At 50.7% G+C, this 18,677-nt stretch overlaps 1 protein-coding gene and 1 long non-coding RNA gene across 2 annotated transcripts in view; one reads left to right on the top strand and one right to left on the bottom strand.

Annotated features, from left to right (window-relative positions):
• ITPR1 (inositol 1,4,5-trisphosphate receptor type 1) overlaps nt 1–18,677 on the bottom strand; it is a 158,693-nt gene that overhangs the window by 34,261 nt on the left and 105,755 nt on the right. The window contains exons 44-47 of the mRNA XM_063165053.1: nt 6,218–6,398; nt 5,396–5,649; nt 1,485–1,685; nt 262–372 (exon numbers count right to left, since the gene is read on the bottom strand). Coding sequence (XP_063021123.1) covers nt 262–372; nt 1,485–1,685; nt 5,396–5,649; nt 6,218–6,398 — 747 coding nt within the window. The remainder of the gene's footprint in view (nt 1–261; nt 373–1,484; nt 1,686–5,395; nt 5,650–6,217; nt 6,399–18,677) is intronic.
• On the top strand, nt 9,827–12,254 carry LOC134422343 (uncharacterized). The gene is made up of 3 exons (XR_010028796.1): nt 9,827–9,872; nt 10,803–10,916; nt 12,239–12,254. It is a non-coding gene; the product is annotated as an uncharacterized LOC134422343 (long non-coding RNA).

Genomic DNA, 18,677 nt, shown 5'->3' with positions numbered 1-18,677 from the left:
TTTTACAGGAAGTGATTTTAGGATTCCTCAGCATATTCCGACTGCCTGCATCCCCCATCTGAGAACTGGTGGCTCCATGTCATCATTTAAAAGATGAAATACCTGTGACAAACAATCTTTGGGCACTGCCTGCAGCTCACTGATGTGTATCATTTTTGTGCACTTGTGAATATTGGGATATAACAAACACCCACATCATTTTAACAGTGAAATCACATTTTATCCCACTGTTAATGTGCCTCACACAGAGCATTCACTTGCCTTCAGCTCCAACACGAGGTCCATCCTCTTCTTTCCCAGAGGGTTGATGTCATTGAGAATTAATGCTGTGATGATGTCGATGCCGTTGGACTCGTGGGTAGCAATGCAGTTCTGTCCAAAGAAAAGTCATCAGCCTTCACTAATTGCCTGCACTACACACACACCCGGGCTGGTGACCCTCAGAGCAGCACCGTCCCCTCTGCCATCACCTCGTGGGCTGCCCGGGCTGCAAAGCTGCACACAGAGCTCCGGGCAGGGCAACAACAAAAGATTGAAGGCATTTTGTTCCAAGCTTTTCCTCTCCTCAGCCACGGTCCTGCTGGAGCCTCCGGGCTCAGGAAGCAGGAGGACCACGGCTGATAAATGAAACATTTCCATGCCAAAGCTGCAGGCTGGAGGAACAGTGCTTTACTGAGATTAGGGAGAGTTTTCTTTATTATAAACGTGCCAATCAACACCTACTTCAGAGCTCTCTACACAAAGAAAGGGAATTTCCATAACCTCCTGCCTACCCTTCAGCCCTGCTCTCGGAATGGTCTGTACCTAAAATGTACAAACAGCAGCTTGCTGGCTTCAAAATCCAGAGAGACATTCCTGTTCTGTCCTCAGAACACCTGAAGGGTTTTATTCCACCTGGTGGAGAGCAGAGGGACACTGACCATTCTCCCTGGCATGCACAGCCTCACACATGAGGAGAGACAAAGGCAGAAAAGCCACAGCCCAGTCTTTCAGGACAATATTATGGTTCCATTAATAAGGAAATGGAGAGAATAATCAGAAACTGCCACAGGTGCCCAGAGCAGCTGTGGCTGCCCCTGGATCCCTGGCAGTGCCCAAGGCCAGGCTGGACACTGGGGCTGGGACACCCTGGGACAGTGGGAGGTGTCCCTGCCATGGCAGGGGTGGCACTGGGTGGGATTTGGGGTCCTCCCAATCCAACCCATTCTGGGATAATATGAAGTACAGCAATTCCCCACTCTCCCTGTCCAGTCTAATGAAACAGATCTTAGCAAAGCAGAAATAATTCTACTGCTCTGAGTGCTTCAGCTCCTCAGAGGGGGCCCTGAGAAAGACAAGTTGATTATGAAGAGTTTATAAACAAAAAAAAATCCTCCAGCCTGGGGGGGGTAAATAAAGTGGTCAGTGTTGTGAGACAGCAGCAGGCCAGCAGAGCTGGGCCCCAGGGAGAAGGGGGATGCATTTCCCAGCTCTGGGTTCATTACCTGGTTCTCGTGGCAGGGCCCCTGGCAGTACTCAGTCAGACTTTCCAGCGTCTGGTTGATCAGTGCCACGTTCTTCTCATTGATGTACAGACCCAGCAGCCCAAGTCCCCCAGTTGTGCTCCCACAGATGCAGTCCAGGAACTGCAGTGTCTCACACACCAGGTTGTAGTTGGTCTTGTTGTTCTGGCAGCGTAGGAAATTCTGTGGGGAGAGTGTCAAAGCCATGAGGGAGGGGAAGAACCATGCAAAGTGCTGTTTAGCTGATAGTATTTATTAGGTTCATCCATCCCCAACTCCACTGCACGGTGGGTTGCTCTGGCTCACTGTACAAGCAGTTTTAGCCTCTTTCCAGGGCTCATTTGCAACGTGCTGCTCTCCTGAGCAGCTTGCTGGGCTCATGCTGTACAGCAGAGAACAGAGTGCATCCCCTAAACAGAGAGATGCATTAGAGCCTGACACACCCAGCACAGAACAGCCACTCTGGGAAGCTCTCTGCAGCCTGGAAGCCTCATCCCACCTGCTGCACTTCCCTGAGCATCACTGCAGGCTCCCTCCTTCCCCCAGACCTCTCTGGAGTCCCTGGCTGGGGCCTCACAGCAGCTCCACCTGCACAGAGGGACCTGAGTGCACACCTTGAAGGAAGGTGCCTTAAGATGGAATTTTCTCTGCTGCATTTCTTTCCATGTAATTATTGTGATTCCTGCTTGAAGCTGCTGACTGGGAGCAGCTCCTCTAATGAAAAGCCAGATTTGCCACTGTGGATTTAACAGCTTTCTGCTGTTATTTCTCCTGTATTCCAAATGAAGAAAAGCACCAAACCCGCCCCAAACTGAAGGACAACTAATGAAAACCAATCTCCCAGTGATTCAGATGCTGTTTGCCACTGCATTCCCAGCAGTGCTGCAAAGATTAGCAGCCACTACCACTTGCTTTTCCTTCAAGTTTCAGCAGGAAAACTCTTATTTAGCTTAATTCTAGCAGGTAACAACAACTCCAGGGTGAAAAAGCCCTCAGAGGAACAGGAGCCATGGAGTTTGGAAGCAGCAGGGTCTTTCCTGCCAGCCCAGAGAGCAGCACTGTCCCTGCCTGAGTCAGACTAATGAGTCTTTTAAGGCAAACAGAGAGAGAAATTGCAGATTCAATGGAAGGCGAAGCTAAAAAAGGAAAACGCTGTCTATGAATGCAGACTAAAGGTGACAGTGATTCAGCACATTTCAGCTGATTGCTCATTTAGTATCCTGACTTCTGATTAACTTGTCAGAATGCAAAAAAGGTTGATCCTACAGAAATTGGAGCTCGTGCCTTCCCTCCAGGAAAAAAGGGAAAATGAAAGGATAGTACCCAAAGTGAGGAGGTAAAAATGCTCCCTGGCTGCAGCACAGCATTTATTCTGATTGCAGCTAAGCCTGTACCTGAGCTGCTTGACCCACAGTCAGCAAGGAGAGAAGAGGAATGAGGCACGAGACGTTGCTAGGCTGAAACAAGGGGAAGGAAAAAATTGTAGAACATAAACCCCTGGTGCACTGTGAGAAACTGCCCCAGGGAGCGCCTGCTGCTGTCTCAGCCAGGACAGAGTGAACTCCTCATTTTCAGTCCCCCAGAGCACCTCAGGGTGGGAACACAGCTCTGCAGTGCTGAGTGTGCCAGCCCACTGCTCCCTGTGGGAATGACCCGGGGTGTGCAGGAGCAGCAGCCACGGCAGAGCCGGCCAGAACACCTGGGAAGCACCCACTGCTCATCCCAGCCCTTGCATTCACTGGGGAGGGCACTGCAGCTCCTCCAGCCCTGTGGAACAGCATCCACTTGGAGCAAACTGGGTCTATACTGGGAAGGGAAGGGAAGGGCTGCCTGATGCAGAGGGCACAGCACTGCAGCTGCCCAAGCACCCAGAGACCTCATCCTCCTCCTCCTCCTCAGCACAGCAGCTCCTCCAGCAGGACTGGCACTGCCCTGCGTTTGCCCATCGGCCTGGAAAGGCTGGGGGTGCCCAGCACACACCTGCACCAGGCAGCTGATCCCAACTCTCTCATTCAAATGTAATGTGCAATTCCTGGAGAGCCCTTTCCTGGGACCTTTAGGCAGCGAGTCCTCTGGCACGACTGCAGGGAGCTCAGTTACACGCACCAGCTGCAGACACCAAGATTCCGGAGGATCAGACACTTGTGCCTTCCCTTTGGGGCTGAGGGAGAAGGACAAACCTCGAGGCAGGCAGGCAGAAAGAGGATTACACTGGAAAAGCCGCTCTACCTTTTTTTCTTTGTTGTTGCTACAAGAAGAAATCCCTTTTTCTCTCAGAGCTGGCTACAGCTACCTGCTGTTTGGGAAATGGGATTGCTCGGGCCAAGTTCTGCCCTGGCTGGGGTCCAAGAGCGCTCCTATAGCTGCGGGTGCTGGCCCAAGGCAGCAGCGGATCCTACCCGTGCGGTTTGGAGCCGCGCCACAGAGCGGCACGAGCATCCTCTGACAAAACACACAAAGGGCTCCTTTCCTTCAGAACCAGAAAAGGCTGACGGATGGAGGCAACCTGGGCGCTCAGAGATGCTCCCAGAAGGGCTCCGTGCAGCTGGGATCCCACTGCTGCCCTGCCGGGGCAGTCCCGCTCAGAGGAAGCGACTTGGCAGCGCTGCAAAGCGCTCACAGGGTCCCACGCTCCTGCCGGCCGCGGAACAATGGGCAATCAAGGCAATTATTGCTCTTTCTCAGGGCATTTAGCACATTGTACAGCGCCTCACCAGCTCCTCCATGCCAGCCCGGCAGCACCGAACAAAAATCATCTGAATTAGAGCCCCTTTGTGAGGGGGAACCTGCTCTGGGCTCCCTGAATTCTACAAAAACGTCCCAGGGCAGCACAGGACACCGAGGCTGCCAGGACCTTTGGACACTGCCAGCTCCAACCCCTGTCACGAGGCAGCTGCAGCAGAGCCTGGCCCGTCCTCTCCACATCCCCCATCAGATGTTTGCACACATGGGGAGAGGATCCTGAGCTCCTCTGCAGCCTGACCTCTCCCAGCTCCTCCTGCCTCTCCTTGCCCATCGGATGCTCCAGTCCCATGGTCACCTCTGAGACTCCCTGCTGGACTCAGAACCCAGGACTGGAGCCAGAATTCCACACGGAGCCAGGGGCATCCAGCTTGTTCAGGTTGCACATCCAGCTTGTTTAGATGTTTCCCATCCCAATTTTCCACTAAGGGTAAGACTCCCTTGCTCCAGGCCTCACCAGGGTCTCAGGGACATAGGGTTGGTGAAGGCCAGTCCCACCAGTAAGGGGCAAACTGAAGGTGGCACTGAGCTCCCTGACCTTCTCCATGTCCCCTGTCACCAGGGTCTGTCCCCATCCCACAGCAAACCCATCTCTGCCTATCTCCTCCTGTGTGGATACAATCCAGAAATCCTTCTCGTTGCCCTTCATGTCCCTCAGCAGATTCACCTCCAGCTGAGGCTTTCCTGACATCTTCACCATGTGTTCAACTCTGGCAAGGCACAAGAACAGATCCAAGAAAATCCAGGAGAACCTGATTACCAGAAAGTTAATTTTGAAGGCTGCTGGAACCAAAGTCCCAATGTCCTCTTCATTTTCCTACATGATTTTTCTTTCTTTTCTTTCTCGCCCCTCTCAAAAGCAAATCAGTAACTTCACAGTACAACATCTGCCTGATTTCAACATATACTTTTTAAAACCCCAACAAGTGTTGATCCCACCACCTTTAATGTATGCACCTTTCAAAGACCGCTGGATAACTGGATTTGCTCGTATCAGCCCAGCAAGTTACAAGTACATTTTTTTTGGATTAGCATCAAGACCAAAGAGAACAATTGGTCACATAATCCATTTAAAAAGGCCTGGGGTTAGGGATAATGCTGTGGCAGCAGCGAGTGCACCCTGAGCACAGGTGCCCGGAGCCGGGCGGTACCTGCAGGTCCCGGTTGTGGTTCTCACAGAGCAGCTGCAGGAAGCGCAGGATGGGCTGCATGATGGAGATGACAGCGCTCATCTCCAGCTCATCTTTGCTCTTGTCTGCTGCAGCCTGGGCGCCCTCCCCGGCCGAGTAGTGCTCCTCGGGGTCGGCCTCTCTCCGGTAGGTGTTGTACGCCTTGCGCGTGGCCGCCGACGCCTCCAGCAGCTGGTCCCGCACCTCCTCGGTGATCTGGGTCATGGGCTCCCTCACTGCAACACACCAGCCAGCACACATCCTCCTCAGGGAAGCTGTGTGGAAACCTGTCCCCTGGCAGCTTCACCCGCAGGCCCAGCTGATGAGCAGCGGCTCCTGGTGAGTACGTTTAGTGTAGGTGAGGGGCTCGTGCCACACTCTGCACCTCGTACACCAACCGCAGCAGGGTTACACATCTGGGGATTAATTGGTTAGGGCACACACACCTAGCACGAGCAGGAGTCATGGTAAAAGGACCTGCTTCAGAACAAAATTAGGATTTCTTCACTTATTGTTAGCGAAGGCACTGACCACAACCCACAGCCCGGGGTTGTTCCTACAGATCACATTCGGGTAACTTGTCACAAGACAAGGCAGCAGAGTCTCAGCTCAGCTTTCCTCATTCAATAGCACAACCTCACAAATGGATGAAGAGGGGATGAAGCTCTCGAAATCCTGAGCCAGGGCACCACTGATCTCTGAACTTTGCTCTGTGGAATCAGAGATCAGAGCATTATTGCATCAACTGAAATGACTTCAAAACACACTCCCTGTCAGTTCAGAAGGGGAATGACTGGGGATTACCTCTTTTCCTGTTGGGGACATCTCTGTCCGAGTCTTCATCTTTCTTTTTGTTTCCTAAGTCACTGGTGTTGACTGTGACAGTTGCCTTGATTTCTTGCTGTGCCACTTTCATGCGGTCATAAAAGACCTTGAAGAACTTCTCAGATTTCTTATCTTCCGTCAGTCGGCAGAAGAAGGAATGCTACAAGAGAAAAGGAACAGCATCTGTAGCTCCACACACAGTCTGAATCCAGACAATTCCACCTTTCTGCACTGTGTGCTATCCTGCAGGACTGGGAGCTCCATTAGCTGTCAGGAAGCTGCAACTCACAGCAATGGAAACTTGGAGTTTATTGTGAGGCAGCTCCAGTGTCTCAGCTTTCTTAAGTAAGTCCCTCATTAACAACTTCAAATGCAGGTTTAAAGAGAAGTGAGGACAATAAATAACACCAGCCTGATACAACTGGGCAGTACATTTCACTCTCAACAAGGGAGATAAGGTAAGTACCAGGAATTAAGGTAAGGAGAAGGGAATTCCCTATAATTTGATTATCAGTGGAGAAACAAAAGGGTATGGGCAAAATATAGAAGAACTGTCTTGCCCTCCCACCCTCAAATCCAAGGGACTGAGACTCACAACAGGCAAAAGCCAATGTTAATCACAGACCAAAAATGTACAAACAGGACGATGCTGTGAGGGACATCTCGTGCTGAGCTTCCCCTGCCCTGCCTGCAGCAGGCTCCTTAAAACTCCTTGTAGTTCCCATCCAATATATCTTTAAGTGACAGAAAAACTCAAAGCACTGACTACTTCTAAGAAGGTTTATTACTCTTCTTCTGCACATATGTGCACAGAGACAGAAAGTTCTCCCTAAAATTGAGGAGAATACAAATCATGCACAGGTCAAGAAGGAGCCAACACAGTGAGTGATCAGACAACTCTTGATGAAACCAATATGCTGTTACATAAATCAGGACCAGAGCTTAAACACGACTGAAGGATGAACTTGTAAGTGGGTCACCTTATGCAGAGCATTATGAAATTAGTTAGCATTCTGCAGCGGCTCGCCATCCAACAGCTTTACATGATGAATAGGAATGAAGGCTGATTTATTGAAAAAACAAATTAAAACGGGAACAGCAATATATCCTGCCCGCTCTGCTGTGGAGCACACGGGGCAGTGGCTGCTGCTGCCTTTGATCACTGCAGCAGCTGCACGGAGAACACACGGAGTGACTTTGAACACTCCCAGAGCTGTGCCTTTGATTACAGCCTGAGCAGCAGCGTGGCTATTTAAAGAACGTGGTCAATATTCAGGAGATATCCCTCCCACCACTGCAATACCTCCCACCTGCCCTTAGCACCTCAGGTAAACTCTGAAGATTGTGTTTATTTCTGGTGATGAACAGAGAGGAGGGCAAGGAGAATAACCCAGGACAGACATGCCAAACCCAGTCACAGCAGTACCCCCTCCTGACACCCACCAGAGAGCCCTGCAGGACTCTGTGCCCTCAGCCCAAACACTGCTGGGCCTGTGATGGGCCCAGGGTGATCTGGGTGCCCAGTTCATTTATTAGCATCGGTACAGTAAAAATAAAACATCCAATCCAAGAGTTTGTACCAACAATTTGAATGTTTTCTCACAATGTTTTCCCATAGCTTTAAACTGAATGAGGGCTGACTTAGATGAGGTATATTCAAGAAATCCTTCCCTGTGAAGGGGGTGAGGCTGACCAACAACCCCTCAAAAACTGGGGGTTGAGGCAGCCAAGCCTGAACTAACTCTGTGACTTGGTGCCTGCAAGGACAGAGAGAGGAAGAGTTTGTCTCCAAGGAGCATCTTGGAAATTTCACTCTACAAAGATTACAATAATAACAACAACAATAATTTACAGATAGACCAGCAGAAACCACAGGCTCTCAAAAGCCCAAACTCTGAAAAATTTGGCTGTCAGGAAGTGATGGCCATGACCTGACTGTCACATCTGCAGAGCCCAGACAGGAGGAATTTCCCTGTGATGAAGCTGCGCTGAAGGAAAGCCTTTTTCTAATGAACCACACCAAAGAAATACCTTTTATGAGAGTAATTATTTCTTGCTGACAGACTTGATTTTTGTCGTCTTTTCAAGCTTTTTAACTGAGTTTCCACTGCACTTCAGAGAAAAAACCCCAAATGAAAGGAGCATTTCCAGTAAAGCTTTTTGTGCATGCTGTGCATACACTGAAGGGGTGTCACCAAATGATTGTTTCAGTTTAGGTCAGGATGCCTAACACCTTCACACATATGAATCAACCACATGCCAGCTCCCAAAGATACTGTATTTTAAGAGGTGTGATCTTGCAAGTTGCGCTCGAGCAGGTAACGGGTGGTGATAATTATGACAGAAATCCTAAAATCTTATTTACAGATATAGCCTCCAAGCAGAAAGTGGAGAAATCTCCCTTTTTAAAACGGAAATCGAGTGGCCATTTTAGAGCACCGTCTGCTGGGGTCCTGGCTTGTGTACAGACACCATGGAACCACGGGCTGCTGAAAGAGCAAGCGTGGAGGAACAGCCAACCTCCACACTCCTGCGGGATTTTGAGGAACAGAGCTTTAAACATAGCCCTGGCACTGCAGCATCTGACACCAGCCATCCCTGAGGGCCCACTCACCATCCCACTGGGGTCTGGGAGCTCCTAAAACCTGCTGCAGGAGGGGACTGTGTCCCATAAGGAGCCAGCAGGGGCTGTGCCTGGCTGTCCCAGTAGGGAAAAGCTGTCTGAGGGGTGGTGGAGACACAACTCCATGTGGTACTGGAGACATGGGCAGCGGAGGCCAGAGAGAGATTTGTGACAAGGACACAGGGACACAAGGACAGAGTTAGATGGCATTTTGGGAAGAAATTCTTCCCTGTGAGGGTGGGGAGGCCCTGGCCCAGGGTGCCCAGAGAAGCTGTGGCTGCCCCTGGATCCCTGGAAGTGTCCAAGGCCAGGCTGGAGCACTCTGGGTTAGTGGAAGGTGTCCCTGCCCTTGGCAGGGAATTGGAAGTAGATGATATTTAAGGTCCCTTCCAACCCAAAGCATACTGGCATTCGCACATTGTGAAACTGCATTTTAATTCAACCTTGCATTGCTAATGTCTGTTAAGCCATCAGCCCTGCACAGGAGCCATGGCAGGGCCACAGCAGCCCAGGAGATTTGCCCCATGGACTCAGGCTCAGCAAAGAGCTTTGCAAGTGCTCCCAACCCAGGGAAGGCCAGCTGATCCCCAGAGCACAGGAACCTCCCCAGCACAGGAGCCATGGCTGGATAATGGGATGGTGATGAATTACACAGCCTCAGGAGGAAACACAGACCTTCCCCACGTGGGCAGCACGAGTGTCTGACAGGACAGATACTCACTGTGAGCAAGGACATCACCACAGAGCTCTCCATCATTTCTAAGGAGGGAGCAATCAACCACCTCCTGCACAGATGCAGGGATGTACAGCACCAGAGATGCTTGAGCTGGGTTCTCCTTCCCTCCCCTTGAAACTGTGAAGTTTCCCCTTGAAACACTCACTGATGTTCACTGTTCCAAGGGGATGGAAGGAGAACCCATCAACAAAGCAGCCATACCACTGCTCCTGCTGACATCCAGACTAAAGCACCACAGAGCAGATCAACTGAAAACACCAGCTACCAGGAAACCTGTGAGTAACTTCCTCTCCCCTCCATCACCCAACTCTGTTCCCAAGGGATTCCAGAAGCCTCACGCCCAGCAGGACATCCCCCTTGCGCCTCTGCCCCTCCAGCGCATCCCCCTGGGCCAGAGGAGGGCAGTAAGTAAATCCCACCATCACCTATGACTTTATCTCCTGGTGCACAGCACAAAAGGCAAAAGAAGAGCAGCAAATCCAGAGATGGGTTTCTCTGGAAAAGAAAAACCAAAGGCCAAGTTCCAATTGCAGGACCTTGACCTGCTACAGCCCTGCCCACCCTGGAGCACCAGGAGCCCCTCAAGCTCCCCCACTGACTCTGTGTTTCGTGTGTTTTTTGAGAAAACAATCCTGTCTTTCTTGAGCAAGTGTCAGAGATGATGAACTACATCTCTCTATGGTCTGTTCCAGTGGTTAACAACTGTTAGAAACATGTGGTTAAGCTCTTCTTTATGCCCCTAACTTCCAGTCACTGATGTTTTTTTAAGCCTGTGTCTCTTCTGTAGTTATTCCCAGGAACTTGGTCTCCTCTTCCCTTCTGACTATTTACATACTCTGTGAAATGTTTACCTAACGTTTCGTGCTAAACTGAAAACACCATTTTTGCTTGCTGACTTTTTATTCAGCATTAATATAATTTTCTGTGGTGGGTATTTTTTGGCATGTTCTTAAATATTGCAAATCATTAACAAGCTGGATTGTAGAACCACATTAAAAAAAAATAAATCACTGAAGAATGGGCACATTTCCTGGCATTAACATTTAATTCTAAGACCTTTGACATATATAATATACAAAATTTCTAATGATGAGTGGAAAAGAAGCTCAGCTAACTCCCCAGCAGTTCAGGGGGGCGGGATTATGGAGGCAGGATAACCACAGGGCAGGGACAAATGCTCCTTAACGTGTCTCTCATACCGGCAGTGGGTAACAAATTGGATTTTAGCCAGCAGAACTGACATCTGTCCTGTGGAGAGTGAAACCACACAGCACAGCAGCCTGGCACCTTTGTGTAAGGTGTACAGAGGACACACCCAGGTAACTAATCCACTCTAAATGTAACTAATCCACAGTAAATTTAATGATGAGTGAGCTTGTGCCCAGTGCAGGATTGTTAAATGGGAAAAAAACCAAACCAGGCAGCGGCTGAAGGCAGCTGATTTCTAGCTCGTGCCTCTGAAAGCCTTGCCAGTTTGGGCTGCGTGTGCTGCCCCTTTACTGGGAACATCTTTCCCTGCCCTGTCACCTGGCTCTGCCCCCAAGCCAGGACAGTTCTGCCAGCCAAGAACAGGAACAACACTGGCGTTGTTCCTCATGGAGCACCGGGGCTGTTCCTCGTGGAACACCGGGGCTGTTCCTCGTGGAACACCGGGGCTGTTCCTCGTGGAACACCGGGGCTGTTCCTCATAGAACACTGGGATTGTTTCTCATGGAACACCGGGGCTGTTCCTCATAGAACACCGGGGCTGTTCCTCGTGGAACACCGGGGCTGTTCCTCGTGGAACACCGGGGCTGCTCCCCGTGGAACACCGGGGTTGTTCCTCGTGGAACACCGGGGCTGTTCCTCGTGGAACACTGGGATTGTTCCTCGTGGAACACCGGGGCTGTTCCTCGTGGAACACCGGGGCTGTTCCTCGTGGAACACCGGGGCTGTTCCTCGTGGAACACCGGGGCTGTTCCTCGTGGAACACCGGGGCTGTTCCTCGTGGAACACCGGGGCTGTTCCTCGTGGAACAGCTTGACGTTCCACCCCAGCCTCGCTCCAGCCTGGGCTGTCTGACTGCTCCTGGGAGAAGCAGCACCCAGCAGTTTAAGCAAAGCCTGGGTTTAGGCAGGCTCTGCTGAGCTGTGCTCCTCGCCAGGAGGGGTGGCCTGGCCTGAGGCAGCCTTGGCTGCAGGAGCCACCCCGAGGTTGCCGTCAGCCCACGGAGCTCTGAGCGTTCCCGGGGCCGCACCCTGCCCTGGGTGTTTCATCAGCCATCGAGCCCTGCCAGACCATCCCAACGCATCCCAAAGAATTCCCCAGCAAAACAGGCTTCTGATTACCGAGAAACCAGGGAAAGCAGAGCCCCAGCAAGCACCTCAGCAATTACAGCAAACTGCTTTAGCTGTTGTCTCCTTCCCCGTTTCCCTAACGCCAGTGAGCAGAAAATACCCCGGGAACTTGGCGAGCCAGGGCGATTGCAGAGAGGAAAGTCCCTCCAGAAGGAGGAGAAAGCTCAGTGATCTGGCTTCCACTCAGGACATTTTATTCCAACACTAGAGAGAAATCCTTGCAGGGACCTCAGCTCGCTCGGGTTATCCAGCCAGGCTGCCAGCACAAACTAATGCAAAACTTGTGTGCTACTTCATCTCTGCAGGAAGTTTGCCACCCCCAGACGACTTCTTAGAGCTGGACTACTTCAAACAAGCCACATTTTAAGGGGAACTGCAGTAACACAAGCACTGAATTAAGCACAAGTGCCAACCCTCTACATTCTGCCTAAACATATTGCGAGGGCTTCCACTGCAGAGAATTCCAACCTAACTCTGCTTTCGGTCCCTCCTCATTTATTTATTTTAAATATCACTAATCTCTCTCTCTCTCAATCTCTCGTACGTCCTGGCTCGCTGGAGATCCATCAATTTGGGCATGAGTGATGGATATCATTAGTCTTGCATAGCTTAAGGAAATGGCAGCTGAAATATTTCACACTGAACATACTTCACAGTTTGAAATAAACCCATAAGGAAAATCTGCCAGAACACCTCAATTGCCTGTTTTTTTTGCAAACTGTAAAATAAACTTTGTCCTGAAAGCAGAAGGAGGACTTCCCAGCTCTATTTTCCACAAATAAGACAAACTCTCCCTGCCACGGGCATCCACTCTCCACCCTGCACAGCTCTGCTCTTTGCTGGGGGTTCTGCCCACTTATGGGAGAATGTTTTTTGGGGGTGATGAGTGTACAGAGCCTGACCTGTGGAAATGCTTGCCAGTCCCAGCCAGCTTTAAATGAGACCAGCAGCACAACTACATCGGGAAGAGCCCCTGTATCCTGCACATTCTCCTACTGCAACACCCAAAATCTTGATGCAACTTAAAGTCGTCTCACAGAAGAAAGCAAGAACAAGCCTCACACAGAGACAGTTCCCTCACACCCTTCCAGAGCCAGTACGAGCCCTTGGAAGGATGAGGTGACACTGGAGGAGGCACAGTGGGGAACAACAGCACAAACAGCACTGTGGGGTCTGGGCTCACAGATGGCCTTGGGAGCTTGGGAGACTCAGGATCTGCCCTGCTGATTTGAGTTCCTCCTGCATCCCTGTGGGAACACACAGGGCTGGGTCACTCAGCTCAGCCATGGCAGGAGCATGGATCCCATGGTAGGAGCATGGAGCCCATGGCAGAATCATGGAGCCCATATCCCATGGCAGAATCATGGATCCCATATCCCACAGCAGAATCATGGATCCCATACCCCATGGTAGAATCGTGGATCCCATATCCCACGGCAGGAGCGTGGATCCCATATCCCACAGCAAGAAGATAGATCCCATATTCCATGGCACAATCACGGAGCCCATATCCCATGGCAGGATCATGGAGCCCACTCCCCACCGAACCAGCAAGTGCTGCGTAGGTGTGAGAAACAAGGAAGTCTGCAGACTCCCCAAAAGAAAAAAAAAAGTGTAAGATCTCCTTGAGAGACAGGGGAATTAAAGAAAACCATAGCAACAAGTCAGTCCACCTACCCAAACCACCCACCCACCACCAGTTTCATTTGCTGACGCACTTCAAAAACAAGCTGGCTCCTACCCGCTCTGGAAGGTGAGCAAGCCCTGAGAGCTCATTAAATTCCCTTCTCAGCTACTCTTGTGTGCCTGCAGCTAGTGAGCAAGTGGGATATAAATAGAAGTTATATAACAGCGCTTTGTTGATTCCTGTGCTTACCAAAAAAAAGGCAGCATGACCTTGTTTTGCTGAATAGCTTTGCCTCTGCCTGCTCCGGGAGGACTTTAATCCTGCTAGGGATCATCTTGAAAGTTTATGTTGGACCTGGATCCCATGGAGAGGAATTGGGAGAATTCCCGATTTACCTCCCTGCTCGCTCCCTGCAGGACCAGGATGCCAGTGGAACGCTGAGAGGAGTGCCACAGAGGAGGTGGCACCCAGCCATGAACACCACGAGGCCACCAAGGCACAGCTGAACCCTGAGCTAGAGCCTCTTCTCCTTTTTTTTCCACCTACGCTGCTCAACCACACAGATGGGCACCTCAGAATCCAGCAGGAAACTTCTCTTTGGGAAAAAAGACTGGAGGATGCTCTGCTCCAGGAATGCTGATGGCCCAGCCGCACCTCAGGAAGCAGCAGGAGCTGCAGCTCAGGAGCAAAGATGAGGTGCTATTGTCACCATCTCACCTCATCCAGCCTCAGTGTCACCTGGGCACACCAGGGCCCTGAATGAAAACAGAACCTCCCCTGCAGGAAGGATTCCTCACACTGCATTATCAGGAGGGCTGGGCTGTTTTGAACATGGTGGTACCCAACAGCTGAGGGACACTGAGACTTCACCATGCTAAAAACATCAAAATATACGAGGAGAAGATGGGTGTGCTCCCACAGGCTTGGCAGCCCCGTCTCCTTACGGGCTGTGGAGCTGCAAAGCATCAGGACAGAGGTTCCTCATGGCCTGTGCCTCCTCTGGAAGGGAACTCCACTGTCAAGGAGGTCAGGATTTGCACAAGGTTTCCTTCTGGAGAGGGCTCTTTCAGAAAAGGACAAGATCTCCGCCCATAGTTGATGATGCAGGTCCTTATCAACAGGTTTTTTAATGTCATGTTCATGACATAATCAGATTTTTTAAAAAATGTTGTATTTTATCTCAAGTAAAAACACATTAAAACAGTGAAAGACACAGGCAGGTGATTGTTTAACATGTGCCAAGAGATTGCTGGGTGTGCACTGGTTTCCTAAACAGGTACCATTAAAACAATGTAAAAAAAGATACCACATCCTCTATCACAGAAATCCGTCTGTTAGAAGCAAACAGACAATTTAAGACTTGTTTTATCAATGATCAAAAGTTTTCAAGTGGTATTTACAGAAGTTTAGTGACCCAAAGACATTTTTGCCTCTGCAGCCTTTGCCATTGCATACAACTGCCTGTGCTCACTGCTATGTATAACTGCTGCAAATCTTGCAATAAATAAATCTGATTTTAGAAGTCCAAACCACAAATTAAAGCACTATTGTGTCACTAAGCCAACATCTTACCCCACGAGTACTCCTGCAATGTTTTGCAGAGTTTTCCCCCTATTTTGCAGGGCAGTCGCAGCCACATAAAAAAAGAAACAAAGTGTTCCTGCAACCAAATAGGACATTTTGGTCACAGTACTTCACAGCCAGTGCTACAATGAGCTCAAGGACATAAATTTGTCTGGAAGTCCCTGCTCTCTCAACCCCAAGGGCTGTGGCTGACCAGCACCAGTGGCTGGTACCCCCAGCTCTGGGATTCCCTGTGTCCCCCAAGTGCCAGAAACACAAAGAACTGCATAGCTCTGGATTCAATTCCTTTTGTGCATCAATCCTGCAATTATATAATAACTATCAATCATCTCTGGACAGCTGGAGGCACAGAAAAGGAGACGACAATTCATTCTGGTGGAGTTTCCTTGCTGGTGGCAAGGCATGAGGAGAAATGTTGAGAAATATCAGCTGAGTCCAAGTATGGAGCAAGACCAGGCTGGATGGGAGAGCTGTGTGAGTCTAGAATTCCCTACCAGACCTGACTGATGAGGAGCTGGCTGCTGAGATTTCTGTGCCCATGGCAGCTGCTCCAGGGACAGCACAGCCCCAGCAGGCACGCAAGGGAGGGCACACAGATCCTCTCAACCAAAGAGCTCTGGAAGTTCCAACAGCCCAAAGCCTGAAGCTTTTTGCACTGTCAGATCTCCAAGGAGCCTCACACACCCCAGTGAGCTCCAAGCCACCACTGCACACAGCACTGACTCACTGCTGCCATGCTGGGATGGAGGCACAACCCTCATCAGTGCAGCCTTGAGCCACCGTGGCCCCTGCTCCTCATCCCATCCTCAGCTCTGGGGGACAGAGCTGTGCAGCACATGCCACCATCATCCTCTGCAAAGAGCAGCAACTCTGCTCGCATGCCTTAAAGCCAGCAGAAAATCTCACTTCCGGAAAAAAATCACCTTTTCCTTGTGTGCCAACTCTCACCCTCCGTGACTGCAGCCCACCTTGGGGACAGCAGTGGACAAAGAGAACTGAGGCACCACCACTCTCAAGTGGCAGAGGTGCATTGTGTCACCTTGGGGCAGCACTTTAAACACTGCCTGCAACAACCAATGTCATCAACCTCATTTTACCTTCCCCTGCTGAAAGCACCAACATGTGCGTGTGGGTAATTTGTCACGCAGGCTGACTTTTGAGAAGATCCCTAATTAAGGGAGCAGAGTCTCCATGGAGAGGTGTTATGTAAGGGGCTTTACTTGCCATTAACTTCCACCGACCCAGAGAAGCCAAAACTCTTGGAGGTGAGGCAGAGCAACAGCACATGGGATTTTTATTTAGCAGATGAGACAGGAGCGTTGCAGGACGAGTCCTCAGCAATTTCCTGCACTGTCACTCACTGGCTGTACCACAGGAGAGCCTGGCCCTGCTGCCATGCATGTGGGGAGGGACTGAGTGCTCATCCCTTCCCAAGGAGATGCACTCTGAGTGCCCAGGAGAACCAGCATCCAGCAGAGCACTCCCTGCTCTGGAGAAGGGAGCCCAAGGCAGCACCAGCACGGCCTGGTGAGCCCAAGGCAGCACCATGACAGCCTGGTGAGCCCAAGGCAGCACCATGACGGCCTGGTGAGCCCAAGGCAGCACCATGACAGCCTGGTGAGCCCAAGGCAGCACCATGACAGCCTGGTGAGCCCAAGGCAGCACCAGCACAGCAGCCAGGCACCGGCACCTGGGCAGGCTAGCCCTCACCCTCTGGAGCAGAGCATGGGGCACCCCCAGGGCTGCTCAGAAGCGCTGAGCCAGCGCTCCCCAGGGGGATGCTCAGGGTTATATAAATTAATAAAGGGGTTGATGTAATTTGCAGCTCAGTGAGTCGCAGCATTTGTCAAGTTAATTTGTTGTCTGGTGCTGACCCCGTGGTTCCACCTCTGCTTCTGTCTCTGTGCAAACGAGGGCAGGCTTCCCACTGAAACCCAGGGCTCCTGCTGAGCCAGAGTGACAGCCACCGCAAGGTCACCACCATCCTGCTCCCAAAGAACCTGACAGTGTTTCTGAGTGAACTCCAGAAGCTAAAGCCCAGAAAGTTTCCACCCAGAGAGCTGGAAGCGGGCAAAGCCCTTCCCAGAAGAGCTAATTTGCCACATTCACATTCACCCCTGCAGCAAAACACGGAGCAGCGTGGGATCCAGGGTGCCACACACCACCAGCCCAGCCTCCTTCCTCAGGTGAACCAGGGGCCTTTTCTCTTGTCCTGCTTCTCCCCCACATTCATTTTCTTAACAATACAATAAAAATCCCTCCTACCAATTACAATAAGGAACGTTTCGAGATTTGCTTTTCTGCTGGAGTTGGCAACCACCTACTTTGCCTACCCTTAATGCTGGCCCTGCCTGCACCTAATGAAACAGCAACACCTATTGCAGTTATCCCTTCCCAGCATCATGGGGATGTGCTCTCCCACTGAAGCTCATGGGAGTTACCTGGGAACTCCCATTATTAACCATATTACAATCATCATGTGCCAGTTCCTGTGTGTTGGTACAAACCTTCTGCTGCACTCCGGGCGGAATCAATTTCCCGTGTGAAAACCTGGAGTTAAGAAAATGCCATGCAGGGGTGACACATTTCTGGCTTTGCTGCCAAAGAGGCTTTTTTACATAACCTGTCCCTACCCCACCACTTTCCTATCCTCAAAGGCCTGTAGATAGAGGCAATTGAAGTTCAGTAGAAATTATTCAAACTGAGCACAGAACAAACTGGTTTGGAACACTATCAATCAAAAGCTGCTAATAATAACAAAAAAATTTTTGTTAAGTGAAGATAAAGACAAAGCTGGCTGGTTTGGCTAGGTCAACTTTCCCAATGACAAGTGCATCTGATGCAAAATGAACACAGTTATTAGTCCAGGGACTGGGGATGACTCTTCCACTGGCACTTACTGGAAACTGCAGAAGAACTGCAGAAAATTCACTCTGCAGGTTGCAGAGGTTGCCAAGCCCTACCTACCCACTCTGCAAAACTTATCAAAGAACATTAGAGAGACTGATTTCCACAAGCAGCCAAATCTTGCAGCGTGTTTTGTAAAAATGAATTCCTGCTAAGGGGTGACCATCACTTCGCTGCACTCAGTAAATCTTCACTGTGTCACAGCCAAAGGCTGCTGCACAAAACCAATCAGCTTTGCAGATTAGCAAGTACCCACACAGCTCTCCTGAGCAGCTGGGCTGCACCAGGGCCCTCTGCATTGTGAGCCATTCTCCCTAGGTGGGGACAGCAAAGCTTGGTGACATGAGTTCCCTGTCTCAGGATACCAGTTTAACCTGGCCATCCCATCCCTCAGCAATTACCCTGGGAGATACAGCCCTGAACTCATGATTTTACTAAAGAGCAAGCCTCCACCTTTGCTTTCATTCCCAGTGTGGAGGCAGCTGTTCTCCAGAAGTCAAGCGTTGTGGTTGGTGTTTTCCCCACTGGAGCTCTCCTGAGAGCTCACAGTGCTGAGGACATGCTGTTCCCAACTGTCACTGCCAGCATCCCACGGGCCCCCGTGTGCTGGAGCCACTGCAAGGCAC

The sequence above is a fragment of the Melospiza melodia genome, chromosome 10, assembly GCF_035770615.1.
Source record: "Melospiza melodia melodia isolate bMelMel2 chromosome 10, bMelMel2.pri, whole genome shotgun sequence".
Classification (NCBI taxonomy): domain Eukaryota; kingdom Metazoa; phylum Chordata; class Aves; order Passeriformes; family Passerellidae; genus Melospiza; species Melospiza melodia.
Note: the sequence above shows the minus strand (reverse complement) of the source record. Positions and strands in the feature narration are given on the sequence as shown.